Source organism: Gavialis gangeticus, unplaced genomic scaffold (genome assembly GCF_001723915.1).
Source record: "Gavialis gangeticus isolate Ggan-Ray unplaced genomic scaffold, GavGan_comp1, whole genome shotgun sequence".
Classification (NCBI taxonomy): Eukaryota; Metazoa; Chordata; order Crocodylia; family Gavialidae; genus Gavialis; species Gavialis gangeticus.
Genome location: NW_017728996.1, coordinates 32428741 through 32456106, shown reverse-complemented (window position 1 = coordinate 32456106; position 27366 = coordinate 32428741). Strand labels below are relative to the sequence as shown.

The following is a 27366-nucleotide window of genomic DNA, read 5'->3' as shown; positions in this document are numbered from 1 at the left end:
TCTTTTGGTGAGCCATGGGGGCTTTTGCACCCTCCTGCTCCCTTTGATCCGTGTTGGGATTACCTCCTTTTGGGTTTACCTCCCTTTGGGATTACCTCCCGTTGGGCAAAATCCTTTATGCCCAACTCACCGATAGTCACTGGTTTGGAGGTGGACAAAAGTAAGAGATTCAAGGGCACCTTGAAAGCCAATCTGAAGAAACATGATATCAACATCAATACCTGGGAGACTTGAGCAGTGAGTCATCATCCCCAGTGGCTTCGTGATGCATAAGGCATCGATCACTTAGAGTAAACTTGCCTCACTATGCAGCTAGACCAGAGAGACAAAGGTAAAGAGCTGTGACCAGATCTACTCCTTTTTCCTAGAGCTACTTGTTATGTCTGCGGTCGAACGTGCGGATCTCGGATTGGCCTGTTCAGTCATCTATGGATTCGCTGATAATTTCTCTATCTACTAGAAGACTGTCATTCTTGTATCAAGGGACTGCCACCACTGATGTATATAGGCTGTTTCAGAATAGTCCTCATGCTGTCTCTGACTTAGGTTTGATATTTCTTTCCACTCTGCAAAGTAGGTTACATAAAGTTATATGCAAAATTAAAATTTAAGGCTCAACTCCTGCACCTTCTGGATTATAGCACTTTTAAAACCAATACCAATCCTGTTGTTTTTTAATAGGATAACTTCTGGCAGTAAGTGTTACCACTTCTTTTGCAGGCATTTACAGAATTAGGACCAAAGAGCAAGGAGAGTAGGGATGAACAGGCATTTCTTTGTAGTGCTGTGCTGCTGCCTGACCCAGAGGAGACAACTAGGCTATACAGAGAGATGAATACTTGACTTAACAAACACTTATTTTTCAATAGGGGTCTCACTAACATGAATTAAAAAACAAAAGCATTGCTGATATTTGGTATTGCCAGTATTTTCCAGCTAGAAATACTGACAAGATTTTACAGGAGGTAAAGAGACAGTAGGAAGTCCAACAGAAAACAAAGCTTTTGATGGCAAAGAGGAGGAAGGAGCATATTCACCTCACAACAGCCCCTGTATCTCCTGAGAAGCAATCCTCTGGGATTCAAAGGTTGTAGAAGCTGCTCATTTAGCACCTCTTCTCCCCAGAAAGCAGCCTTTGAAGCTGGCTAGACAGTACATTAAATAGTTTGACAAATGGCTCTTGGGGATCACATGAGGGAACAATTGCCTGGTGCAGTGAGAAGTGGAGAGTTCTTTCATAGCTGAGTGATTCTTAAAGGGCTGTGGCCAAAGCATCTCTCTGACAGACAGCTATAACCTTCAGCTTATTCACAGTTTACATTTGGGAGGGCCTCTTTTCAGAATAGAAATATTGGAGCAGCTTCTTGGCTCTGTATGGCGGTAGAATCCTTAATGTGGGCTGCAGAGAGTTGGGGAGAATTCCCCTAAAGTTTGAGAAGCTTAGGGTGAAATGAAGAAGCCCTGCCCAAATCCTGCCTCCCAAGTGCTGGGATATGGGACACAAAGGGCGAGGGATAGTGTCAATATGGAGGAGAGGCTACCTTGGTCTGTCTTTTCTCCGGGTTACATTTCTTGGGAACAGACAAAATTTGAACTTTGGATGCTCTTTCCTTTTCCTAAGGGTAGATAATAAATCTAAGGGTAGATAATAAATAGTTTTAAGCTTCATCCAGCACTTCATTGTAACGTATAGGTCTAGTCTAGCCCAGGGGTCAGCAACCCCTGGCACGCGTGCTGAGCATGGCATGCAAGGCCATTTTGCTCAGCATGCCACGGCCAGCCCCGGCTCTGAGTAGCTGCTGCCAGCCAGGAGCCTGGGCTGCTCCCAGCAGGCAGCTGGGATGCTGCAAGCCCTGCTGGGAGCAACCAGGGCTCCAGCAGCTACCCAGAGCCAGGGTAGCTGCTGACAGCCACAGAGCCCAGGCTAGGGGGCAGCAGGGCTGGGGGGCAGGGGGCAGAAGCAGGGCATCCTGCCATGTACCCCTTGCCCTCATTTTGTTTTCTGGCCTGCCGGCACTCCGGCACCTTCCAAAGTAGGCATTATGGTGTTTTTCGGCACTCCGGCCAAAAAACGTTGCCTACCCCTGGTTTAGCTTTTTGCCTTTTTAATTCTGCATTGCCTAGTACACTGGCACTACCTGGAGACACACATTGGTCAACCTGTTTGGCATTCACAGAAATAAATAGGGTTCTGGATTACTATTCATAAATCATTCTTATGAATCCTGTACTCTTGCATATGTCTGTGCAGTATCCAACTTCCAAGGGGATGCACACACGACCCTCTGGCTTCCTCTCTTCTTTTAAAACTAGATTTTTCACTAAAATATGAAGAATGTACCCAAGAAAGTTGTAACTTCAGCTATTTTGTTGCCATGTTGCAGTGAATTAAAAAAAAAAAAGAGTAAGAACCCCCTACCTCCATTTGCAGAAGCAGGGTCCTGAATAATCATGGGGGGAAGGCTTTCAGGAAAGGCCTAGCTGTACTTTGTGGAACATTTGCTTGAATCACTGTAGAATGAGAAGCTACCATGAAGCTTTAGAAAGTGTGTTGAGCCTATCACTCCAGGGCTTTGGGGAAAAGCCCTGTTATTTCCACAATGACATCATGCAGCCACTTCATTAGGGGAGGTGGGCTAACCTGGTGAGACTATTAGTTGCACCTAGATTATTTATTGTGCATACATGAGAGGTTTTAGTGCACAGTTAAATGCTATGTGGCAGATCAGATTCTAATACAATACATTTTAATTTAGATTGTAACCTTTTTACTACTCAATACTGTGGAATAATTAAATTCAGGCATATCAGGAAGTCTGGAGAGTTTTTGCAGACCTGTGACTCATTGTAATGTGCCCACTCTTTATAATATGGGTCTAGTAGTTAGAAGAGAATTGTCCATGCTTAGAGGTCATACCAAGTGGGCAGGCATAGCAAGTGGGTGGGAATATTACTTCCTGCCCATGTACTCTTCTGTCTGCATACAGAATATGGAAGTGCTTCCACTGGCCTTACTTCCCGGAGAGGTGCCAGCATTCAGGACATTCTGGAGCTGGGAGGATATGAAGTGGTCATATCCTTCTCCTTCTTCTTTGAAAAGGTGAAACTCCATGTACATAAGTCTTCTGAGGGGCAGATTATACCTGGATGTAACCTTTTCCTTTATGTAGCCCCCAGTATTCTGAGCTACTTACCATTTGCTACCAGCCAGATGAACCTGTATAACTGTGAATTCACATCATGTTTCTACTCACGTTATGTTTATGAAGAAGAAATTAGTACAAATGGTCAGCATTTCTGTAATTTATACAGCCAGAGGGTATGTGTGCATCTTCAGCATTTGAAATTGTTTTCTTATTAGCTTTAACATCATCTGCATTACAATTCACGAGTTGATAAGGGGTAGTTTCAGCAATTGCACAAGTTTTGAAAAGTTTTAAAATTACTGAGAAACACTCAGGTTTGCAAGATTGTCATTTCCCAACCACCCCTGCCTCTGTCTTGCAGACATGAAGTCCTCCTTGGCTCTGTGGGCTCAGCTGCTTGCAGTCTAGCCAGAATGTTAAGGAATTGCATTGCAGATGCTCATTACGGCTATATTCTGGCATCCCTGCTGGGTATTTTCAGTGTAGCTAAGTCAGTGACCAGAGAGAGGTGCTACTTACCCTGAGCCACACTGGAATAATTTATCCTTCCCCCAGGTACACTTGGCAAAGATCACATTCCCCATTCTGTTCATATGAAATAAAGTTAATTAAAATCAAGTTGTGATTGCATCAGAATGTATAGACTGGTCAGGGGAAAAACACACTTTTTTCTTTTGCATATCTCAAAGTGAATGGAAATATTTCCTCTGTACTTTGGTACTTGGGCAGGGCAGAGATGGGAAAATTTTCAGAAGTGTCAAAGACTATTTTTTAGAAGGGACCCCAGGAGTACTCCAGAGACGCCAGGAGATTTCAGCTCTGAAATGCTTAAGTAATTTCTGAAAAACAGGATTAAGATTTAAGGAAACTCAGGCATTACACCAAAATAGCTCTCAGCTTTCACTGCAGAGCTACAGCCAGAGGCATTTATTCATCAGTTAAGCATAGAACTTGAAGCTTACTTGAATCTTAGTGTAGTTTCTGCAAGAAGCAGTACTTGTCTTTTATTGCATCTCAGCCTTTCAGGCTAATTTAAAGAGAGGCTCTTCAAGGTACTTGCTTTCTCTGCTCTTGTAGCATAAAAGCAAGTTCCCCTTAATTTACGGGAGTAGGTGAACTCTTGGTTTTTGGGAAGTTTCACCTACTTGGACCACATTATCTTCTTGGGGTTTTTTGTTTGTTTGTTTTTAATTTGAACAGAGTTCTGAGAGAAGGCTAGCACAACGTGCTTTTTGAATATTTGTTTTAGAATATAAGTTCTGTAACTTTACTTTCATTGGAACAACCTAAATAACAGCATTTGCAAAGAAAAATTGTGTTGCTCATTATGGTGGTGGCAAACAGTTTTTTGCATGTTGATAACTACCTTCCAGCTTTATGCTTAATTTGCACAAAGTGTCAGGTCTGATGTGGTTGTAAGAGTAGTTCTTTGCTGCCATTTAAGATACTTTTCTCACAAACCTTGTAAAGGTTAGCTTCTAATCTTGGGTAAGACTTTTAGTTAATCTCAAGTTTTGATCTATTAAACTAATTCATTTTGGTTTCAGAGACTTTGTTGACTTTGTATAATTATTGTTTACAAAGCTGTAAACAATAATTATACTAGCTTTTAAGATAGGGGCTGCTTTGGGACTAGCAAAAATGTGTATATGTATACATAATATCATACCAGGTTCTCGCACTGCTGCTAGAAGTGCTGTCCGCAAGAAGCAGCCCTAGCTGTGGTTGATCATTTAAGTTCTATTTTTAGTTTTTAGATGGACTCAGGTCATTAATAGATTCAGATGGTTATTTTCATTAGTGAGAACATCTATCACTTCAGTACTGTGATGCAGCTGTTACAAGACATGTAGCAAAGTGCCTGGATAACAGTCTCCAAATATTAGGGATTAGTCTGTGTAGGGCCCAATCCAGTTGACAATTGTGGCTGACAAATTTAGGGAGCCTGCAAAGTTAACAACTGCCAATAATCTCACCAAGACAGTGGACTGGGTCAAGACCTAATAGTTGTAAAAGTAAATACAAAAACTGCAGTTATTTTATAGAAAAACTTGAGTAATGCATGCATAGCAAAGAACTAACCACAGATTTGGTCAGTTGTAGAGAAGTCTGGAGCCATAGTTCTCAACTTCTTTTAGACCCAAGGCACCCCTTAGAAACTTCCGGCTCTTAACTTTCACTCCTTTTTCGACTATAGAAACGTAATAGGGCAAGTCTCCTGTTGCAAAGAACTCAGACCCCAGCAAGTCAGAATGTCTTTGATATTGTGCATTCCTATATGAAATCTTTGGGTTTTTCTTGTGAATCGTGTGTAGGTATTTAGTATTTGCACACCAAACTAGGCTGGCCAATGCTCCTGTTTTATCCCAGACCGTTTGTCCCCTATCCATTTCTAAATGAGGAATAGAATGCAAAAATCCTGTTTTTTAGTTCATTGGTGAAAATACGTCAGCCATTTGTCCTCACAATTCTACTGGCTGTACCTATAGGTGAGGTATTACGCAGCTAGAAGGAGCAGGGTTCCAGGCCAACAAGGGAGGGTGGAAGGTAGTTTTTTTGTGGTGACCCCACCTCTTGCTGCTGATTGGCCAAGGGGCTTGGTGCTCCCACCTTTTACTGCTGATTGGCTGAAGGGGCTGGTGCCTTCCACACTCACTCTGCTCACCAAGGAGACATTCTGTATTATAGGAATACATCAGTGGCCACCCTACACTTAATAGTGCTAATATTGTGTGGTGCCCTGCAGCACTTTTAAAAGGATCTTGGGGCACCCCAGGGTGCAGTGACACCCAGTAGAGAATCTCTAGTCTACATTAAACTTTCAAGATAAACCAGCAAAAAAAGATAGGCTAAGAACTGCCACTGAGACCCCCTGCCAACAGATGCTGCCAGAGACCCAGCTAGCTCTGTGGGCTGGATGTAATGGCTCTGTGGGCTGGACCTGGCCTGTAGGCCACAGGTTGCCAACCCCTGAACTAGAACAATTGTTCCATCACAAAATGTAGTGCTGGACTTCTCACATCTTATTTTCTGATTTGACAGATATATTTTATAAATCTCCCAAGTGCAAGTTGTTTTAAGACATAATAGAGCCAAGGTCACTGTCCCAACATATATACAACTGAGCAGCTTGATTCTGCACAGAAGTCTTTATGCTTAATTCTCATACGAACAGCTCTACTAAAGCTAATTAGAATTATTCCATGCTATGAAACTTTGCAGAATGTAACTCAACTACTATAGTCATAATGGAAAGATCCTTAACTTATTTATATTAAGAGTCAATAAGCAGTGTTTCTTTAGGATAGTGAATGCAAAATACTGCTGTTAAAATAGATGTCTTGCACATTCCTATCTAACCCACAGGACTTTTGCCATTTAAGTGTCAGGACATCTGCTTGCAGACCCCGTGACATGTATGGCTATGCTGTGTGTGTCACCCCAGCCAGCTGAAAGGAAACATTGCTCCTGCTCACCAATGGCCATGTAACATACTACTTTAACACTCTGCAGCTGTGTTATTCCCTGGACCTCCTTTGTTGTGCCATGTCTTACATGCAGGCCAAGAAGCTGTTAATGAACTCTGTTGAGAATAGAGGTTCCCAAGTGCACGGGCCCAAACCTGCAGTCTTTGAAAGTAGAAATCAGGTCCTTCTCTGCTAAAGGAAAAAGACTTCTTCCAATATAGCTAGTGTTAATGGCATTTCTAAATTAATGGTGACAAGTAGGATTTTTGGTGTGCAAACTAAAGTTATTTCATGGAGTCCAGAGTTTACCATCTCATATAGAGGTGCACCAATACATTGGTCCCATATTGTATCAGCACCGACATAAGGAAAATTGACATTATTGGCAGTCAACTTTTTTTGGCTGATGTGGCCAATAATGTTGCTGATAAATGCCCTGTGCATGCGAACAGCCCGCAGCACGCAGGTGGCCAGAAGCACAGCCTGGCATTGTGGAGCACAGTGTCCAGCTGGTAAGTCTATTGTGGGGGAAGGGAAAGAGTAGGGACAATGCGGGGGGAGATCAAGGCCCCCACGTTGAGGGAGGGAGTGAGGCAAGGACAGGTACTGCCCAGCTGGGGCAGGGCATGGGACGGAGCCATGGCTTGTCCAGTGGGTTTGGGGGTGGTGTGACTCCTGCCGCTGCACTTACCCTGGGAGGGCAAGGGGAGCGTGTGCCTCCAGAGCTGTATGTGGGGCAAGGGTGGTCTGCCACTGTGGGCTGGGCCCAGTGGAATACTGGGCTCTTCCCAGTGGGGGCTGGGCCAGGGCTGTGCTCGGGGTGGGTGCTGGCAGAGCTTGGAGGGGGGCTACAGGATGGGCTGCAGCCACCCCAAAATTCACTGTAGCCCCTGCTCCCAGTGCTGCCGCTGCTGCCTACCCTGAGCCCAGCCTGCAGTGGCAGCCCACCCTCACTCCATGCACAGATCTGGGGGCACATGCCCCCCATGCACTCCCGGGGGATGCATAGGAGCAGGAGCAGGCTCCCCTCCCCACTTGGCCTGCCCCAGCTGTGCAGCCCCTGCCCCACTTCCTCCCTCACCACAGAGTCCTTGATCTGTCCCCCCCATGACCCTTTCCTCTCAGATGCTGATCTCCAAACTGCTGGGTCACATATCAACAATCAGATTGGTATCAGCCTGTATGGCTCGTTAAAAATCAGCCATCAGTATCAACCCCAAAAAAATCTCAATTGGTGCACCCCTAATCTCATATGATAAGCTGTTTTGTGCCTTCCAGACAAACAAGCTAAGATTCTGTTTCAATACTCTAATTTCTGTGAAGGGGAAGGTGTTTGTCTTGCTGATATGTGTACATGCATGCTTTTCATGGGCTTAAAAAAGTGATGTGTTTTTGTAGGAGACAGGACTGGAGATTTTGGGTGGAGGGCCACTTACCAAGTTCTGGCAAGCTGTCGAGGGCCACATGGGTAGCCCCACCCCTTGACAGGTGCCCCACTCCCTGGTTGCCATATTGGGACCAGAAGTTCTGCCCCTAACCTCTGACCTTTACCACTGGATGTCCCTCCCCTTGCCCCTAGAAGTACTCCTTTGGGGAAGAGGGTTTGCCAAAACCGAATTATATACTAAAAATCAAACACCAATAATAATGTATTTTAATTTAATTTAAAAACAATATTTTTGTCCTGACGTTTGTGTGTTTGTGCTGTATATATAGAAGTGATTGCATAATAGCTCAAAATGCAGTCTTACTTTTGTATGTAGGGTGTGCAGGGATGTTGGGGGTATGGGTGGGTGGGTGTGGGGGATGTGTGTGTGGATACGGTATCTGTGGGGTGTGTGACTGTGTGTATGTGGGGGATGGGTATGGCTGTAGGGTTTGTGGGAAGGGTTTGAGGGTATGTGGGGTGTGCATGGGAGCCCCCCCCACACGCCCTCCTGAGCTAGTCAGCATCCACCCCACAACAGCCCAGAGCCCAAGCACCCTGCAGCACCTCCCTACCATCGCCAGCAGTGTGCAGCCCCAGCACGCACACCCCCAGCATGCCTCTTGCATGTTCTGGAACACCCGGCTGCATGCAGCAGTAGTGGTGGGGACCAGCGCATGCAGCCATTACCCTGTGCACCCCTTGCCAGCTCTGGGTTCGCCTGTTGGGGCTGAGTAGGGGCAGCAGCTGCTGGGCACAAAACTGCTGCTTGGCATGGGGGAAAGTGGCCTTTCTCCCTTGCTGTCGCAAGGCAGTTTTTGCTGCGGCCGCTCAGAGCCCATGATGTGCTAGGCTGCAGTGTGGCTCCTTCACCACCACCTGTGAGCTGTCCTGCTTCTGCTCCACACTATCACCACTGCTGTCCAGAGGTGTCAGTGAAGGAGTTGCATCGCAGCCTAGAATGGCATGGACTTTGGGCAGCCACAGCAGAAACTGCCTGGCGAGGGGAAGGGGCTGCTTTCCCCTGCTCCAAGCAGCAATTTCTGCCCAGCTGCTGCTGCCCATACTGCTGCTGCTCAGCCCCGATGGGTGAGCCCAAAGCCAGTGCAGGGCCCGGGCTTAGCAGCAGCAACACAAGATAAACTGCTGCTCAGCGTGAGGGAAAAGTGGCCCCTCCCACTGCTGGCACTTTCTGATGCAGCTGCTTGGAGTCCACGCAGAGCTATCCTGTGTTTGCTCTGTGCTGCGACCACTGCCCCGTGGGGCAGCCCAGAGGTGGCAGTGACACAGTGGAGATGCAGGACAGCTCCACGTGGACTCTAAGCAGCTGCACCAGAAAGTGCTGGCAGCAGGAAGGGGAGGGGCCACTTTCTGCCCACACTGAGAAGCAGTTTGTCCCACGCTGCTGTTGCTCAGATAGGCAGGGTCACGGATGCACGCACTGGTCACCACCTGTACCGCGGAGCTGGGATGGGGGGAGTGGGAGTGGCAGTGAGCAGGTGTGTGGGAGTGCAGTGACAGCTGGGTGGGAGCGCGGGGTCTGCAACAGGGCCCGGGTTCAGCACTGGCAGGGCCCAGAGTGGAATGGCAGGAGCACGGGGTCCTCCATAGACCCCTGCTGCCATACTCTGGGCCTCACTGGCCCTGCACTCCCACACACCTCACTTCCACCTCCACCCCCGCTTTCACCACTTTCCTGCCTGCCTGCTGGCGGCTTCTGGACCACATGACTCCTGGCTGCATGGCCATGATGGCAGGACTCAGCAGGAGCCAGCCCGGCCCTGCCCTGCAGTTGCCCGCAGTCCTCCCCTGCCTCCCCGTTATTACCTGAATTTCCTGCTTCAGCACAGGGAGATGGGAATAGTCCCATGGTCCCAGGGCTGGGTGGGCCTTGCTGTTGCAGGATACTGCCATGGCTTCCCCTGGGTCCTACTGCTGTTGGCACCTGTCATCTTTGACAGGCAGCCGGGGCAGATAAAAATTAATTTGCTAAAATTTTGGGGGTGCCCTGGGCTGGATAGAGTGGCCTAGCGGGCCAGATGTGGCCCGCGAGTCATATTTTGCCCACCCCTGCCCAAGAAGTTAGTGGAAGCTTATCTTAGTCGAGGAGCAGATCTCGGTACCATGTATTGGCTAGTCATGCCACTGAAGGTCAATAGTAGAAATAAACTTTCTCCAGGAGTTAGGGAGGATTACCATATTTTAGTTCTGCCATGCCATTTTGGTCTCCTAAATCAGACCTGTTTATAAGCAGCACATATAGGAAGCGTAATACATTCAGTTGCTCACTGATCTCTGTACATCTGCTATAGGAGTAGATGTTACTTCAGTTAAATCTAGCTCCAGCACAAAAATGGTAGCAGAGTTGTTTTCCATTTTTGATTTTCTTGTTTTTTACTGTTGATTTAAGTAATCTATTACTTGCTGTTTTTATCCATTTTCCCTGCAGTTGTACCTATGCATGAGAAAGATACTTGATCAAAATAGGGAGCAGCAAATGTTTTAGTGTAAATCTTGTTCCTAATGACTTCGGAAGGAGCAAAGTCTTGAACTTTGAAACTATTAGTCAAGTACTTGCTTAGTAGTAGTCCAGAAATACTTTCACTGTTACTTTTTACAGCTTGTACTCCTTCCTATTAGCAGTTGCGTGTGTGTGCATGTGATTTTATATATATGTATATGTATACGTATATATGTGTATCTATGGGTATATGTGTGTGTATATGTATATAAAAAATAAAATCACATATGCATATCAAGCAGAAGGTGAACATTAACTGCGGCAGTTTACCCCATAATGAGATACCTGCTACATTACCACTGTTTAGCTTTTCTAATACGTAATATTTCTGTATAGATTAATCTGACTTTTTTCTTTTTCTCTTGCTTCCATGTAGCAAAACTGTACAATCTAAAGTGGACTGCATCTTGGTAAGTTGCATTTTTATAATTTTATAAACTGTAAAAGTATTGCAAAGCCACTGGATGGTTTTGGGGATTGGCAGGGACTATGGAGCCCTCTTCTCACTGTCAGCCATATGGTGATGATCAAAAATAGCTGCTGTCCATCCTATGTTTAGTATCCCATGCAAAGAGAATGTGGTTATTCCAGGCCCATTTCAAGTGCACATGTGCCCTCATCACATGAACTAGTGATGCTGGCCTATACACTTCAGACCTGAATAATTTTAGTAAAGCTTTGAGAGAACTCTGCTTGGACAGCTATAATTATATTCTGTGTTTTACGGGTTTGCTTATTGGTTTTAGGCCTGATCCTGATAGGTGCTGGTACACTCAGCCTCTCCCTTCATAGGATTAGGCACCTTTAATAGCAAGGACTGTAAAGCAAGGATTAATTTCAGTGTATTCTGTATAAAGAGTTTAGGGCAGGTACCACATTTAAATTATGGATAGCACCTAGCACAGTGGGGCTCTGGTCTGTGACTTGGGTTTTTACATACTACCACAATACAAGTTTTTGTTGTTTTTTTTTACCTGATTAAAACATGAATGTAAACAAAGAATGCTAGACTCCAAGAGCTCTGTCAGAGGAATGGTCAGCCAAACCAAAAGCAATGCCATAGTAAGTTAGTTGATTTTTTTCTCTGCAGACAGGAAGCTAGTCCACGTACATGGGCATGCATCTGTGCACATATGCCTCCCTCTTTTCCCCCTGAACAAAACTAATCCAGTTACTACAATAAGAGATGCCACACCATTGTTTCTGGGCAGGTGTCTGGGAACTTGACAATCTGTGCTGCATGACCTGTAGTTCAACATTTTGACTGCTCATAGTAGAGGATATACTTTTTCTGAAGTGGAAGAGTCTTCAGAATGTCCTCTGAGCAGCTCCCCCTATTACGGGTAGGTAAGAGATGCTGTACCTGAATGCCTTTGCTGACTGCAGCTGCACAAAACCTCACAATAGGCAGGTGTCAAACTTTGAAGGACTAAGGAAGTAACTGTATGCTATTTGTAAATCAGGATTAATTCAACACTGTGCGATTGCACCATGTTCTATAAGACAGGAAAAATATAATTCATTTGAGAGCTAGCAGTTGAACTGTTATGATTACTTCTGGTTTCCTGTTCAAAAGCTCGTGAAATTTCACCCAGACATATCTGTGTGGAAGATAAACTAGTAAAGCAGATTGTGCTCGCTCATGCTTCATGTAGTATCTGATTAATCATATGGCTGAGAGGGTTAGATCTAAGAGAAATTTTCAAAGGACAGTTTCAGGGGTATAGGTTATAGCTGTGTTGGTCTAAGGACATAGGCAGACAAGGTTCCTTGGGTAAATCTGGTATCTTTTATTAAACCAACTCAAATAGTTGGAAAGATTCTTCTTTGAAGGGTATTTGTACCCAAAAACTTGCAAAGAAGAATTTTTCCAACTATTCCAAGGAACCTTGTTTTCCAAAGGATAGTTTGAATTTTTTCAGGAGTTTCCCTAGTTTATTGTAGTCACATACTTGTTTACATACTTGTTTGCATGTGAGTGGTTTCAGGCTTCTGACCCAATTTTACCTGTATTTAAAAGGATTTTTTTTTCTCCAAATGCCACCCTATGATAGCTGATTCCCCACAAAAGTAGGTGAATGTTGCGAGTAAAGGACTCAAAAGAACCCCCCTGGGACTTCAGCAGCAAAGGCAGAAACATGTAACCAGTGAACACAACACAGTATGAGGCAGAACTGAGCAGTAACAGAGGAAGAATTTAGCAGGTTAGCAAATCATTTGCTTCCTGCTCATTGGAACTGATAAGCAAACTGGAAGTTAGTATCACAGCAGTTTCCATGTTCATATTCTTGACCTCATAAACCCTGGATTTTTAGGCAAAAGTTATTAGCATCATCTGGTAAACAGTTTCAGTTCACTTGTCTAGATTAGGTTTGATTAGCTTGGTCAGTTGGATAAGAACATTTTTCCTCAGTACTGCCTTAGAATGCAGTGCCAAAATACAGTCTGCATGGCTTAATTTGGAACAAAACAACAGATTCCTTATGCTTTGAGCTTCTGTTTCAAATGCTTTTCTGTCCATCCTGCTAATGGGGTCAAAAGCACTCCATCCATAATGGAATAGATCTCACTAGGGTGATAAAACTGAGACAGGATACACCGTTAACATAGTGCAGTCAGTTATAAATGTAGTATAGCTCTGTCCATAAGGCCAAGATCAAAATGGGTCATAGAAAATGGAAGTGGAGTATATAAAAGGCACATCTCTATGACTTAAAGTTTGTTCACACTATGAAAGAGCTAAGAACTGTTATGGGAAAGTCTGAGCATTTTGGAGCCTAACAAAATGAGAGTTCCCTAATGGAAGAACAAGCTCATTAGGAGGTTCTCTTTAGGCTTTTTCCCTTATCTCCCCTAGTGGATAGGGGGTGGGCTGTTTTATTTAGTATGAAGGGGTTTATAGCAGGGGTGGCCAAACTGTGGCTTGGGAGCCGTGTGTGGCTCGCCAGCACAGTAAATGCAGCTCTCTGGTAATTGGCCAAAGCCCCCCCCCCCGCTCGGGGAGACAGTGCAGCCCAGCACCTGCTGCAGGTCCGGCTTTCCCCTACCAGGACTGCCGGCTCAGGTGCTGGGCTGCCAGGGTGGGGGCTGCAGTTGTGCTGCTTATCCCACGGCACGCTCCCCACAGGGAAGGGCACAGCGGCTCAGCACTGTGGCAGCAGGTTCTTGATCCTCCAGCCAGTGCCCAATGGCTGCTGGCAGGAGTGGGGGTGGGGGAGGGGAACAAAGGGTGCACTCCGGGTTGCTCAGCACCCTTCTTTGGCAGCCCCCTGCTCTCCAGCTCTTGAACTTTGGTGGAGGATTGAATGTGGCGACCAGGGTGAGTAACTCTGACCACCCCTGGTTTATAGGATTGCCATCAACTGACTTCATTTTGTGATCTGGGCATTTTGGCACTAGCAAACCCCTCCTCTTTTCTCCTCTCTCCCCTCGCTGCTGTACAAGTATGGGCACATCTGTCCAGTTCACTCGAATGTTCAACTTCATGTGCAGTTTTTGCAGCTTATGAATTTTCTTGAGAAAACTGTCTCAGATAACTAGACATATCTTCACACCATCTGGGTCCATAGTCCCATGAAGTATATAGCAGCAAAAGATGCATATTTTTTGTCTGCTCCGTTTCCTTTAATCATGAAACTGAAGAATGTTCCACAGCAGTGCCACGTGCTACTCAACGTTATCTTAATGCTGACAGCAGTAGGGAGCGTAAGAAGAAGCACATTTGGAGGGAAATAATATATTTTAGGAGGTTACTTTGATTCCAATGGTTGAGTAGAACAGATCTTTCTCTTCTATTCACCTAGCAAAGATGCTACTGCTGCCTTAATAAACATTCATCTTTGCCAGTTTGGTTTGTGCTTTGAATGTGTCTAACAAATACACCAACAGTTTAAGTAATGTGAAGTGTTCTGTAATATTCATTGTTTGTGTTAGAGTAGCACCTAATTCCAGCCATGATCACAGGTACTAGTGCAGCTGCAGTCCCTGTTGTGCTTGGCACTGATACTAGACTCATTGCAGCAGGGACTGTCTAATGTAAGACCAGTGCAACAGTTAGGACACAGGAGAAGTGACAAAGAAGATAGTAATAAGGTCACTGATATTTAGGCTTCTGGCAGCAGGAGACTGCAGTATGCAGCTACTAAAAAGCAACGGTTAATCAGACTACAGTCAAGAGTTAGGTCAGTTATGCCTGGTGCACCTTGCAGGGCTGTTTGCATCCTGACATATTAAGTCAGTTTTTGGAAGATCATAAGGAAATGTTTGTGCTGTGCAAGCCAGAAAAGATGATTAGTAGGAATTCTGGTATAAACGTCCATTAAAAATGTATTGTGACATCCTCTTAACTGTAGTAAACACGTCTAAAAGTAGATTCTCACTTAGTATAACATTGCTTGTTATATTTGGCTCCACATATTGAGTCAACTCTTGAACTTGATTGTGTGGTTTACTTAGTTTTTGATCACTTAGTAAGAAGGCTAAGATTTTTCTCCTTAACCTTTAAAAGGAAGTCAGTACTGGAGAGGTATGCCGAGACTGATGGCAGTGATCACTGAAGTTACTAGTCCACAGGACAGCTATAGGATGTGCAGCAATAGTGCAGCGTGCACAGCACTAGTGCTTCAGTTCTGTTTAGATTAGAAGGATGTTATCCTCTATAGCAGAGGTGTCTACTTTCTTAGCTGCTGGGGGCTTCATGTCTCACGGATTGTACCAGTGGGACCACACACCACAGGGCCCACGCCAACATGGGCCACAGGCTCCCCAGACACTCCCTGACTCAGCTATACTGGGCATGTTGGTGCCTCTCACTGCATGAGGCATTCAGGCACCCTTTCCCTCCCCTCTCCCTGAGAACCTCTCCCCCTTGCTGTGCTGGGTATGTGGGCACTTCACACTCCACCGTCGCACTGGGCACAGGGGTCACAGCCCCACCTTTAGCTTTCTGGGCATGGGCTCCTCTGCTGCACTACACCAATGCCCTTTCCATGGGCTTCCTGGACACATGTGGCTGTGCCACATTGCTCTGCCATGCCTCATGGGGTGGGTCAAGAGTAGAGGTCAGAGGGAGGTGGAGTCCAGAGCTGGCGGGGGCAGCTGCTGCTACTGGAGCAGAGATGGGGAAGTCCTTGTGGGCCGTCAGTTGAATAGGCCTGCTCGAGTGCAGAAAGGGAGTTTCAGCTCATTAGCCTGTTGTTTGGACCTGTTGAGATGGTGCTTCTCCCCACCCTCAACTTCTGGCAGTGGCAGTTGGTCTGGGTCACATTTATCAGAGTTCACCAGAGTGGTTCAGGTTGAAAAACTGTTTTGTCAGTACTGGAATTACTGTAGATTTGGGGTCTAGGTCTGGGTCTGGGAAGAGCAGGGATGAAGGAAGGGTCCATTTGAAAAGAGGAAGAAAACTTCTACCAAAAAAAGAAATAAAAGTTTCTTTAAGTTTTTATCAGATGACAGAAAATGCGTTCTACTGTGGACAAGGCAGTTTGCAGGTTCCAAATTTCCTCATGATAAACCTAGGCCTTTCCATAGTCTAACTCAGTGGTTCTTCTTTACCTTTTTAGACTTGAAGTACCATTCCAAATCTTTTCAGAACTAAGTGCACCCCATTTAATAAACTAATATAAATATATTGTGAATATTATAATACAAACATTATTAGTTAATATACTATTAAATATTTATCTTATTACAGTCATATTATATTTACCTCTTCAGGGTGCTGGTGGGGAGTGCTCCCCTAACTCTGCCTGGCTCAGCACATTTGCTCACAGGGCAGCAGTAGACTCCCCACACATCTCCAGGTCACTGGTGGGAATTGGGAACCACTGGGCCACATTCTTCCCTTAGATCCCCAGGGCAGTCCTCCCTAACCTCCAGCCCTAATGGACAGAGTCTGAGGACACCTGGCTAGCAGAGAAGAAGCATGGGGAGCACTGGGGGGCAGAAGGACATACAAGGCCCAAGAGAAGGGAGGTGGCAGGCCAAGGTGCGGCGATGCAGTTTTTGCTGCTGCTGCCCATGCTGCGAAGTGAAACTGCACCATGTGCCTCAGTTTTGAGGAGGCATATGGGAACTGAACTGAGAAGCAGCTGCAGCATAAAGGTGCACCTACCTGCATTACATGAATGTAGGCAGGTGCATCACTTCTGCAGCTCTTCCTGGTTTGGCACCAACATGCCTCATGAAACCTGAAACACTTCCCAGGGACGAGCCTGTGAACTCCACTTCATCAACCTCCTGGATACTAAAAATCATGGCCTAAATACAGACATTGGATTTATGGCACATTATAACCTGCCTGGCATCTGACTCCCCAGGTACTTCTCCACTATTCATCCCCCTTCTCTCCCTCCACCCAGCCTGTCTCTCACCCGTTGACTCCTCAGTCTACATCTTCACTGACAGCCTATCTTGTATGCAGACCAACCCAGCCTCCGGCTTCTTTACTTTTCATTCCATCCAGGAAGAGCACGTGCCAACTGCTGAAACTTCCTCAGCCTGATGAAGGGTTTTTGAACCCAAAAGCTTGCTTAAAAATTGTTTTCCAACTATTTAAGTTGGTCTAATAAAAGATATCAGATTCACCCAAATAACCTTGACTGCCTCGTGAAACCTGAGGCATGGGGCAGTTTGTCACCATGGCACATTGGTCTAACTCAACACACAAGTATGTAAAATCTATGAACTACCTCTTTTTCATTAGACCATCACCTAGTGTCAGAAAACAACTTTTCCCTAATAAAAATACTGCCTGAAGTTATGGACAAATTAAAGCAACCTAACAGGTAGGAACTTATCCCCAAACAGCTGAAGGATGGTAACTGTTAACCTGCTGGCAACTGCCTCCTGGAAGGTGAATGTGAAACAGGAGCAATTTACGCCAGTTTCATTCCTGAAATATTTCATTCTTTGTCCCCGCTTAACTCACTTTAATTTGATTGTTTGTCCATATTGTTAGAAGCTTGCTGGAAAAGTGTAGCATCTTTAATAGCTTGGGACCAAATTAATTTATGCTGTGACATCACTGACCTCAACAAGTTCTTATAGTTGTTATGATTGGATAAGTGTAATTAAATCTGAACTTGCCTTTGGGGGTGATCCCCATGGGCTGGAGAAGAGTGAAAAGCTTAAGAAGTTTTAAAATACCTTGTTTGCAGATTTTACCAGCATGAAGTAGGCTAATTTAAACACAGTTTAAAAGCCTTTCAGGTATTCTGGGAGATTATTCTAAGTGGGCCAAACACACTGCAGTTTCTGGATTTAAATATCTTTTCACTATCTTAAATGTCTATTGTGTAAAGTTATTGACTGGAAAAGTCTAACAAATGTGAGTAGAGTCTAGCAAATGTAATTATAGTGCATTGGAGCAGACTCGATCAATCCAGTCTCTTGGAGCATGGTAATTATCGCGCTCCAGCAGACTCCAGTATCATGTGTATCAGTGTCACCACACTGTAAAGTGGTGGCGGGGGCACTTTAAAGCTCATTCAGTGAGCTGTAGTTAAAGCATCCCCGTTGCTATTTTTCAGCCTGGGGACACTGATGCACATGGTGCGCCGGCCATTTTAATTAGTGTGACTTTTGTGACGCTAATTAAAGTGCCCCCATTTCCCAGCTTCCCAGAGCATGTCTATAAACGCCTTTACCAAACCTCCTTCATTCTTTGGGCTCCTTTCCTCATACAGCTCAGTATCTTTCAGTTGTTTTCATTTTCTAGTGGCTCAGGCCTCTTAAGAGATTTGCAGTATGTTGTTTGTAGAGAGCAGCAGAGAGGAGAAGAGCATGTTTCTCAAGCTAATTTTTGTTCAACACTGTGTTGATGTTAATTATGTACCAGTTCCAAAGCAAAATAGATACTGTGGTCATCCACCTCATAATATCTCCTTTTGTAAGTTATCAGAGGTGTTGACCCCTTGGCTCCGTAAGCTTTATCTCAGCTTCACCTGAATTTAGGGACAAAATTCTCATTAATTTCTTGTTTCCTCAGTTTCATTCACTATTAAATGGTGCAACAAGCAGATATTCTGGGTGCATTTTTTAAAGGAAAAGTGATTATATTAAAAGTGAAGCAGCAGTCAAGGAAAAGAAAGTTGACCTTATCACAGAGAGCAGTGTTTCATTCAGAAAAAATATTCTAGTTCCAGTTACCTCAGTGCTGTTTGCTGATACACAGGTCTAGTTTATTTAGCAGTAGGCTGCTAAAATAAAACAGGTGATTGAAGTTTAGCTATATCTAAACCCAATATAAGTTCACCTTGCACATATTTTTTTTTCTTTTGAAGGAATCAATTTGCACCTTACTGTGAGATGTCAGTATTTCCTTAGGAGCAATATGTGCTGACACGTCATCCAGGTTGTCAGGATTGACTTTCCTAGTATTTCAGAGTTGAGTCAGCTGGACCAGTAGCACTGTGATTACCAAAATGTTGGTGTCTTCAGAATAGCATCATATCACACCCTGCTGCTCATGCTGAGGATGGACAGTGTCCAGTAAGATTATACCTTACCTTACTTATTCAAAGGTTTTGAGCTATCCTGAAGTCAATGGAGCCATAACAATTTATACCAGATGAAGGGGTTACCATCCATATCTATTTAATCACCCTGTGACAACCATGTACTGGGTAGATGGAAATTTAATATTTAGAAAAGCTTTTGTTAGTCTGCTGGATTTTACTTTTGATATCATTGTACAGCTCAGTCCAAGAATCACACTTTGTTATTGAAGAGCTGTTATATGTAGTTCTCAGAGATGTTGAAATCATAATGAAAGATTTAAAATGAGACTTCTGGTTACAAAAGGTATTTTTCTTTCTTTTCTAATTAAAGTTAGAGATGTTTTTGATTCATACTTATTTGTAAGTAATACAAATAATGTCAATACCACAACGTCATTGTGCTAGGTGCTACGCGAATACAAAACTGAAAATTGCCTTTTGTCCCAAATAGCTTATAGCCTGATACTTTTATATTGTCAAATGTTATGCTGTTTTATTTGAGATTATTTTGAAAACTGGGATTTTGTTCATCTATCATTCTTGTCACTTACCATATCCTTTTTTAAAACAAAACAACAAATCCTCATTATCTAGCAAGAAGTTGAGAAGTTTACAGACCTAGAGAAACTCTACCTCTATCTTCAACTGCCTTCGGGTCCCAGCAATGGAGAGAAAAGGTGTGTGCGTGCGTGCGTGTGTTTAATATTAATAGTAAAATAGTTCCAGTGAGATTATCTCTAAAATACATCTTCATGCACTGTTTCTGGCAGAAGTAGGGTCTTTTTAAACACTAGTATCTTTCAAAAATATTTTCAGAGAAATAAGTCCTTAGAAAATCTGAATTTTGGAAATCTGATGCATAAAAAGTAAACTGTAAATATGAGGCTCGTGTAGTAAGAGATTTATGAGGGAGTTCTTTTTGATTAAATGCTTGGTTATGGAACAGGTGTGCTGTTTCCTCAATTTTTATGTAGCAGATTGTAATATAGCACTTAAAATATTAAAGAAGAGGGTAGAGTGATTATGGCTTCATCATAAGTTTGGCAATATGCGCTCATTTAGATCCTTTCTGTCCCTGAAATCACTCGACATCTCGTATTAATCTTTCCTTCCCCATACAGATATTCATTGCAGGTGGGGGAGGGTGGATATTAGAATGGGTAAACATTTTGTGAGTGCTTGTTTTCCTGAATATTTCTATTATAAAGAGACTCAATTTTTCCAGTTAAGAGTGCTTTATTAGGCTGTATCTTCTGGGGAACTTAAGAATGAATCACAAGAATCAATCCACTTCAAATTTGATAGGCAGTAAAATCTGATGAGCTAGAATTTTCTACAAACTTTGAGACCAATTGTAAAAGGCATTTGGGAACTCTGAGGGATGACTATAACCTTTTAAACATGATGGGCTATGTGAAATTCCACAGTTTGTGGACATGCAGAGAACATGTGTGTCAGCCCTGCCACATGCAGTAGGCAAAGCAGCAGGTCTGTGAACTGATTAGAGGTCTGAACAGTGCTGCAGTTGATGGTTGCATGCTGCTTGTCTTGCATGTTACTCTTTGCAGTCAGTCACCAATTGCTGCACTGGCATTACAGAAATCTCTCAGGAATATAGAGTCTTCTCTAAGGGGTATAAGTTGTAGCTGTGTAGGTCTAAGGACCTAGGCAGGCAAGGTTCTTTGGGTAAATCATTAGCCTTCTCTGATGGTGTTTACCTATAATGTCATCTCCAGACCCTGATTTATACAGTGTAAGAGACATGGACGTTCCAAGTGGGCATGTAAAAGAGCTGTGCATTGGGAGGAGCAATTCTGGATAAAGTTTCTCATGCCCTGCTGGCATGCCAGGGAGACTTCGTGCACAGAGCAGTGGGGGCTTGCAGTGGCAGCGTATAGGCTATGGTAAATGAACACATCTGAAGTGGCCCTCTCTTTCTGCCATCTACCATTCTGTTGAAATGTCCCTGCTTGTAGAACTCAGTGAAGCAGGGAATTATGCTGAAGGTGCATAATTCAATATGCATTTGATCACTTCTTTCAACACTACCCAAACAGATTCTGGTTTTGTTGATGCCTGGTGTTATTCAGGCAGAAACAGCTTTTAGAAGAATATCATGGGGAAAATATTAAGAATTACATTTATGAGAAACCTTTCCAAGAACTCCTCCTTCCCCATGATATATTTTCATGTGAGTCTTTAGCTCATATGAACACTTAAGTATGCTAAGCAAATAGTACAGAATTCTCTCTTAACACAATTGTTTCTCTTTTCAGTAGTGATCAGATCTCAATGTCATCAAGCCGTGCACAGCAAATGCATGCTTTTTCTTGGATTCGGAATACCTTGGAGGAGCACCCAGAGACATCTCTTCCCAAACAGGAGGTTTATGATGAGTACAAGTGAGTGCTGCTAAACTGAGTCCATATATCTGATTGAATACTCTTTACAAACATTTATCTAGCTGCTATATATTTCCTTTATAAGCAAACTTTAATTAAACTAAAAAAATAGGCCCCATACATTATTCCATTGACATATAGAACATATGTCTTAGTGCTTAATATAGTGAGCGCTATGCCAGGAGATGCATGCATGTAGAATCAGACACAGTGAGTGAATGAATTTTTGAAGATGCAGGCTGCTACTGTATTCAATATTTATACCATTGAAGGTAGAATATAGTTTTAAACTGCACTTCAAATTACTCTAAATAAAGTTTTGTCAAAGGTAAATATGGTTTATATTATGGTAGAAAGAGCAGGTGGATGTGAATATGGATAAAGAACAGTCATAATAACTTGCAGTACACTTCTACAGCCTCTTTCATGTAAAGAGGCTCTAAATAGCAGTGATTCTTCATGTGTAAGGTGTTGGCAGATGGTCAGTGCCCAGCACACTGCGTAGTAGGACATGTGGGGAAATTTATTCCAGTGTTCCTGATTAAAACCTAAAATGTAACATGCTAATAGTTTTTAACATCCACACAAGACATTGAGTAGGGTCAGTTTTTAAGGCCTTGTCCAAAAGGCTACGCTGAAGTAGCCTTTTGGACAAGACCTTAAAAACATCATGAAGTACTAAGTCCAGGCTGAGCAATTATTTTGGCTGGCCGGACACTTGAGTTTTGGTGAGCTGTCAAGGGCTGCACACACAATCTTTCAGAAGATATAATTTTAACAAATTTTAGATAAAAGACAAACCATATACTAAAAATCAAATATCTACTATAACTTTTTAATTTTATTTCAAAAAATAATTTTGTCCTAGTTTATTTTTTTGAGTAATTTTTTTTATAGAGGCAATTGCATAACAGCTCAAAATAAAGTCTTACTTTTGTATATTGTGGGGTGGGGAGGGTAGGTGTGTGGAGGGAGTGGGGGTATGCGTGTGTGTGGGCTGCCTATGTGCTAGGTCCCAGGAGCTGGCTTGTGGTCTGCAGGCCCCCTCCCCGCAATCCAGCCCACAGCTGCGCCAGCGGTGCTCTGCATGGGACTGAGCCACACTGCACTCCTGCCCATGCCTGCTGACAGCACTGCCCCGGCCCTGGCAACACGCACAGCTTCCCAGCAGCTGCCCAGGTACTGCTTGGTGGTTCCTTGTCCTCCTCCTTGTCCTCCTCCTTCCACTGCTGCACTGCTGTGGGCAGCAGGTAGCATGGGGAACTGGCAGCAGCTGTGAGGACACATGCTGAGCATCACACACTCAGCCAGGCATGGGGGGGAAGCTGCAGCTGGGCAGCTTCTGCTCCAGTGTGTGGGACTTCAGTTCCAGCTCCTGGCCACCTTCCACCCACTTGGCTGCCCTCAGGTGGCTGCTCATTGTGCCAGGTTGATGGAGTGAGTGGAAGGTGGCTGGGGGCTGGAGCTGGAGCCCCACGCTAGGGCAGAAGCTATCCAGCTGCAGCTTCCTCCCTGCATTGCTGGTCATGTAGCATCTGGCACGCGTCCCCATGGCCACTGTTGTTTCCCCGCGCTACCTGCTCTCCAAAGTGACACAGTAGGGGAAGGAGAGGAGTTACCACTAGAGGCGGGGATAGCTGAGCAGTACCTGAGCAGCTCGAGCAGCACTGGGAGCAGCACACCTGGCCAGGCTGGTATTTATATCTCTTGTGTAAATGCGTCCAGTTCTTTTATTCTCTGTGCTTGTTGACACAACTTTGTCTAGTCCTGCGTTAACCCACGGTCAGCAATGCCTTCCATGTTCAGTTCAACTTCACGGGTATATTTTTCCCTCAGAGGAATCATGGATCATCAGTCTTTATGCAAACCATTTCACCCATGGAGCAATTGTCTGCCTTCAGTCAGTCCTTACATAAATCCCGCCGTGGGGCAGGCCCACTCTCAATTAATTAACCCCCTGATCACAAGACTTTGCAGAGTTTTCTCCAACCACTTACTTTTGGCTCATGTCAGCCCAACACGCCGGTTCCTCCTTACTAAGTTGACTCTTTTCTTTCTTCCCTTCTCTGATCCCTTACCGGATGATCAATCCTTCACTTCAGGCAGTCATCCGCTCTAGCAGGGCTCCTTATCTGACCCCTGCTTCCCCTATCCCAGCCTCGACTTCTAATCCAGCCACTCAGAGCTGGCCTGCCACCTGGACTCACTGTGCTGGCTCTCCTACTGGCTTGCTCTGGTCTTTGGTTCCAGTCTGGGCCCCCGAGGCTCCTGACTCTGCTCTGGCTCTGCTCCGTGCCTCCACACAGACCATGCTGCAGCCTGTGCCTGCCTGCACACTTTACCCTCCTTGGGGGAAGTGAACCACCTGGCTTTTCTTCTGGCCTTTTGTGTCCATGGGTCAATCAGAGCCAGCTCCTGGTGCGCGCTGTAGTGCACATTGGGGAGTCATCTCCCTTCCCTGGCAGAATCCCTACAGTCACTCTCAGCGAGTATGGCTGGCCAGCTCCACGTCCATGCAAATTTGTTTCCCTGGTGCTCGTGTCCTTGCTCTGGAACAGGGGCAGGAGACATTTCCCCATTACAGGATACTTCAGAACTAACATTTCTCCCACTAAACTATTTTCTCTGGAGTAATACACAAATGTTGTATCTGATTCAGAGAGTAAATGCTGCAATTCTGCTTCTGACAGGGTCACAGGTTATTATAAAGTGTGTGAAACCAAAACCAAGCCAATACAAATTTGTGTTCTCAGATCTTAAAGCTACCATGTAACTAGAAAATACATTGAGGGCTGTGGGGAAAGGGAGCATGCAGGAAAGGGTTGACTGAAAATTCATTCAGAACTAAAATCCAGATGTTCCTCAGAGGAAAATGCTTGACCCAGTTGTCTGAAGTTGAACTAGAAAACAAATGATGAAAGCACATTTGATGGCTTCAGAATCTCAACCATGAATCTGAGGTCTTGGCTACCGCCATCGAGTCCATCCCTCAGCACCCAGTAATAGAACCTCTTGCTGATCTCCCATTCATCAAGGAAGTCTGGCATGCCATCACTCAGACCAAGAACAATAAGGTGCCAGGCCCAGATGGCATCCCCGCAAAAGTCTTCAAAGCTTGTGGAACAGCACTAATGCAAAAGCTTCACCAACTTCTCATCAACATATGGTTAACAAGTTCCACCTGACTTAAAGAATGCCAATATTGTGACCATCTTCAAGAAAGGGGACAAGTCAGTGCGTGGGAACTACTGAGGCATTGCCCTCTTCTCCGTTGCTGGGAAGATTCTTACTCACATTGTTCTGAATCGCCACCTCCTCCCCCTTGCTGAAGATGTCCTTCCAAAATCCCAGTGTGTCTTTAGACCATCTCAGAGTACCACCAACATGATTTTTATTGCATGACAGATCCCGGAGAAGTGTAGAGAGTAACACCAGGAGCTGTTTTTGGCATTCATTGACCTGACCAAGGCCTTCAACTCTCTCAATTGTGAAGCCTTGTGGAAGGTGCTAGCTAAGTTTGGTTGTCTGATGAAGCTCATCAGTGTCCTCAGCCTACTCCATGATGGGATGGCTGCCACAATCCTTTGCAGTGGATCAGAGACAGACCCATTTGCCATCTGTACTGGTGTCAAAGAGGGCTGCGTCGTTGCCCCAGCCCTTTTTTCCATCTGTCTTGCTGTGATTTTTCTCATGTGTGACCACCACCTTCCCAGAATTTGGGTTAAGTATCAAACAGATGGTCAGCTTTTCAACCTGAGGTGCCTTCACAGCAAAACAAAAGTTACAGGCTGGCATCATCGACCTTCAGTATGCTAACAACTGTTATACTCACGTACACTGAGACCAATCTGCAGTCTATCCTTGACCTTTTCTTAGGTGCCTATCACAGCCTGGGAATCTCCCTTAACATTGGGAAGACAAAGGTGCTCCATCAGCCTACCCCAAGACAAGCTACCCCTCCTTCACCCACAAATTACAGTTGGTGGAGAACCCCTGGAAAACATGAAGCATTTCCCATACCTTGGCAATCACCTCTTCCAGTCAGTCAGTCTTGATGTAAAAATGGAACATAGAATTCGCTGTGCCAGTGTATCCTTTGGAAATCTACTTCGCTGTGTCTTTGCTGACACAGATCTGCAGGTGGATACTAAGATCCTAGTCTACAATGCAGTGGTTGTCCCCACGGTCCTCTATGGATATGAGATGTGGGTGATATATCGAAGCAATCTTAAGCACCTGAAATGGTTCCCTCAGCATTGCCTCAGGAAGATCTTTTGCATTAGATAGGAAAACCACTGCACCAATGCCAGCACCCTCTGCAGCTGACATAACCAGCATTGAGGCAAAGATCATGAAACATCAACTGCTCTGAGCTGGCCACTGTGTGCAGATGGCTGACACTCATCTCCTGAAGCAAGTCCTCTTCTCTCAACTTAGTCATGGTAAGAGGACCCGTGGAGGACAGAGTAAGCACTACAATGACACCCTGAAAGCATAGCTTAAGAAGGGTGGCATCAACCCTACAAATTAGAAAGTGCTGGCTGGTAACAGGTCTCAATGGCGCTGCACCATACATCAAGCTGCTGCCCACTTCGAAGAGAACCATTTTGCTCAGGAAGCTGAGAAACGGCAGAGGAGGAAGGAAAGTGCACAACATCCTGGCCAATAGTTGTGCCCCCTTCCCTCCCTGCCCAAGGCACCACTTATCATATCAGTGGAAAAACTTGCAAGCATAGGTTGGACTCCTCAGCCACCTTAAAATTCACCATTATTCCCCACCCCTTCCCTCCCCTGCAGCAGACATCATCCTTATATTGAGGGATAGTCAATATATAGCTTCAGAATTAAAAATAATTATAACAATGCTGAGTACCTCCAACTTATAAGGCTGAATCCTGTAAGGTTCTGTAAGACAGCAGTGATTGCAACCACTGTTTTCTTCCACTGTGTTCATAGCTCATCTTAATTAACTATAGTCTTTTATTCTGGCTGTGCTGAAATGTGGTGGCTTTAATTTGCCTGGGGTTGATAAAACTGCACACACCTATTTCTGAAATCTCACCATCAACTCAAGTTTGCGATGCAGTTTAAAGCATAACCAATAGTGCAAGTACATTGAACTAACCAATCACAAGACAGTCAGTCACCCATATGCACAGCAACAAAGGCAACAGCAGCTGCTGCGCAAGAGAAAAATGTAAGCATTATTCTTAAATGTATTTATTATTTAATAATTTATGGCCTAGTTCAGCAACAAATCTGCTTGGCTTCCATGCTGTGCCAAGCTGCAGATGCCCCAAAAAACATCATCTACAGATTGTGTAGTGTAAAACTTGGAGGGATTCAGTGTGTGGCTAAATCTAGCTTTGTGTGTGTTGTAGTTTTCCCTCACAAAATAAGGATGGTGAGCAAATATTCAGGAAAATATCAAATGTTTGGGATCTGTTCTCTTTCTCAAGCATCTGTTCTTTTTGTAATAGATTTAGCTGCTCTAAGTATTTTTATTAGTTAACCTCAAGCACCAAAGGAAGAATAGACCCAGAGTGGGAGGTATGTAGAGCTACATAGTAGCCTAGGTTTAGCTCAGTTAAGACATTTCTCACTTCTTAAGGGAATTAAGACACCTCAAACACTACTGTCTGTCATTCATAGATTTCATAGATTTAGGGTCGGAAGGGACCTAGTAGATCTTCTAGCCCGACCCCCCGCCAGGGCGGGAGAACAACAAAACCCCAAAACAAAAAACGGGACTCAAATGAGTCCAGCCAGGTAGGCATCCAGCCTCTTCTTAAAGACCCCCAGGGTAGGGGCCAGCACCACTTCCCTTGGAAGTTGGTTCCAGCTCCTAGCCGCCCTAACTGTGAAGTAGTTTTTGCGGATGTCCAATCTATACCTCCTCTCCATCA

General features: G+C 44.5%; 1 protein-coding gene across 2 annotated transcripts in view; it reads left to right on the top strand.

Moving 5' to 3' along the window:
- RFX7 (regulatory factor X7) overlaps positions 1 to 27366 on the top strand; it is a 103246-nt gene that overhangs the window by 54054 nt on the left and 21826 nt on the right. Inside the window, exons 2-4 of one of the 2 annotated variants that reach the window (XM_019504265.1) lie at positions 10937 to 10970; positions 19653 to 19735; positions 21338 to 21460. In XM_019504265.1, the coding sequence (XP_019359810.1) occupies positions 10937 to 10970; positions 19653 to 19735; positions 21338 to 21460 (240 nt within the window). Of the gene's footprint in view, positions 1 to 10936; positions 10971 to 19652; positions 19736 to 21334; positions 21461 to 27366 lie in introns of both variants that reach the window. The other variant, XM_019504264.1, reaches the window with a different exon arrangement.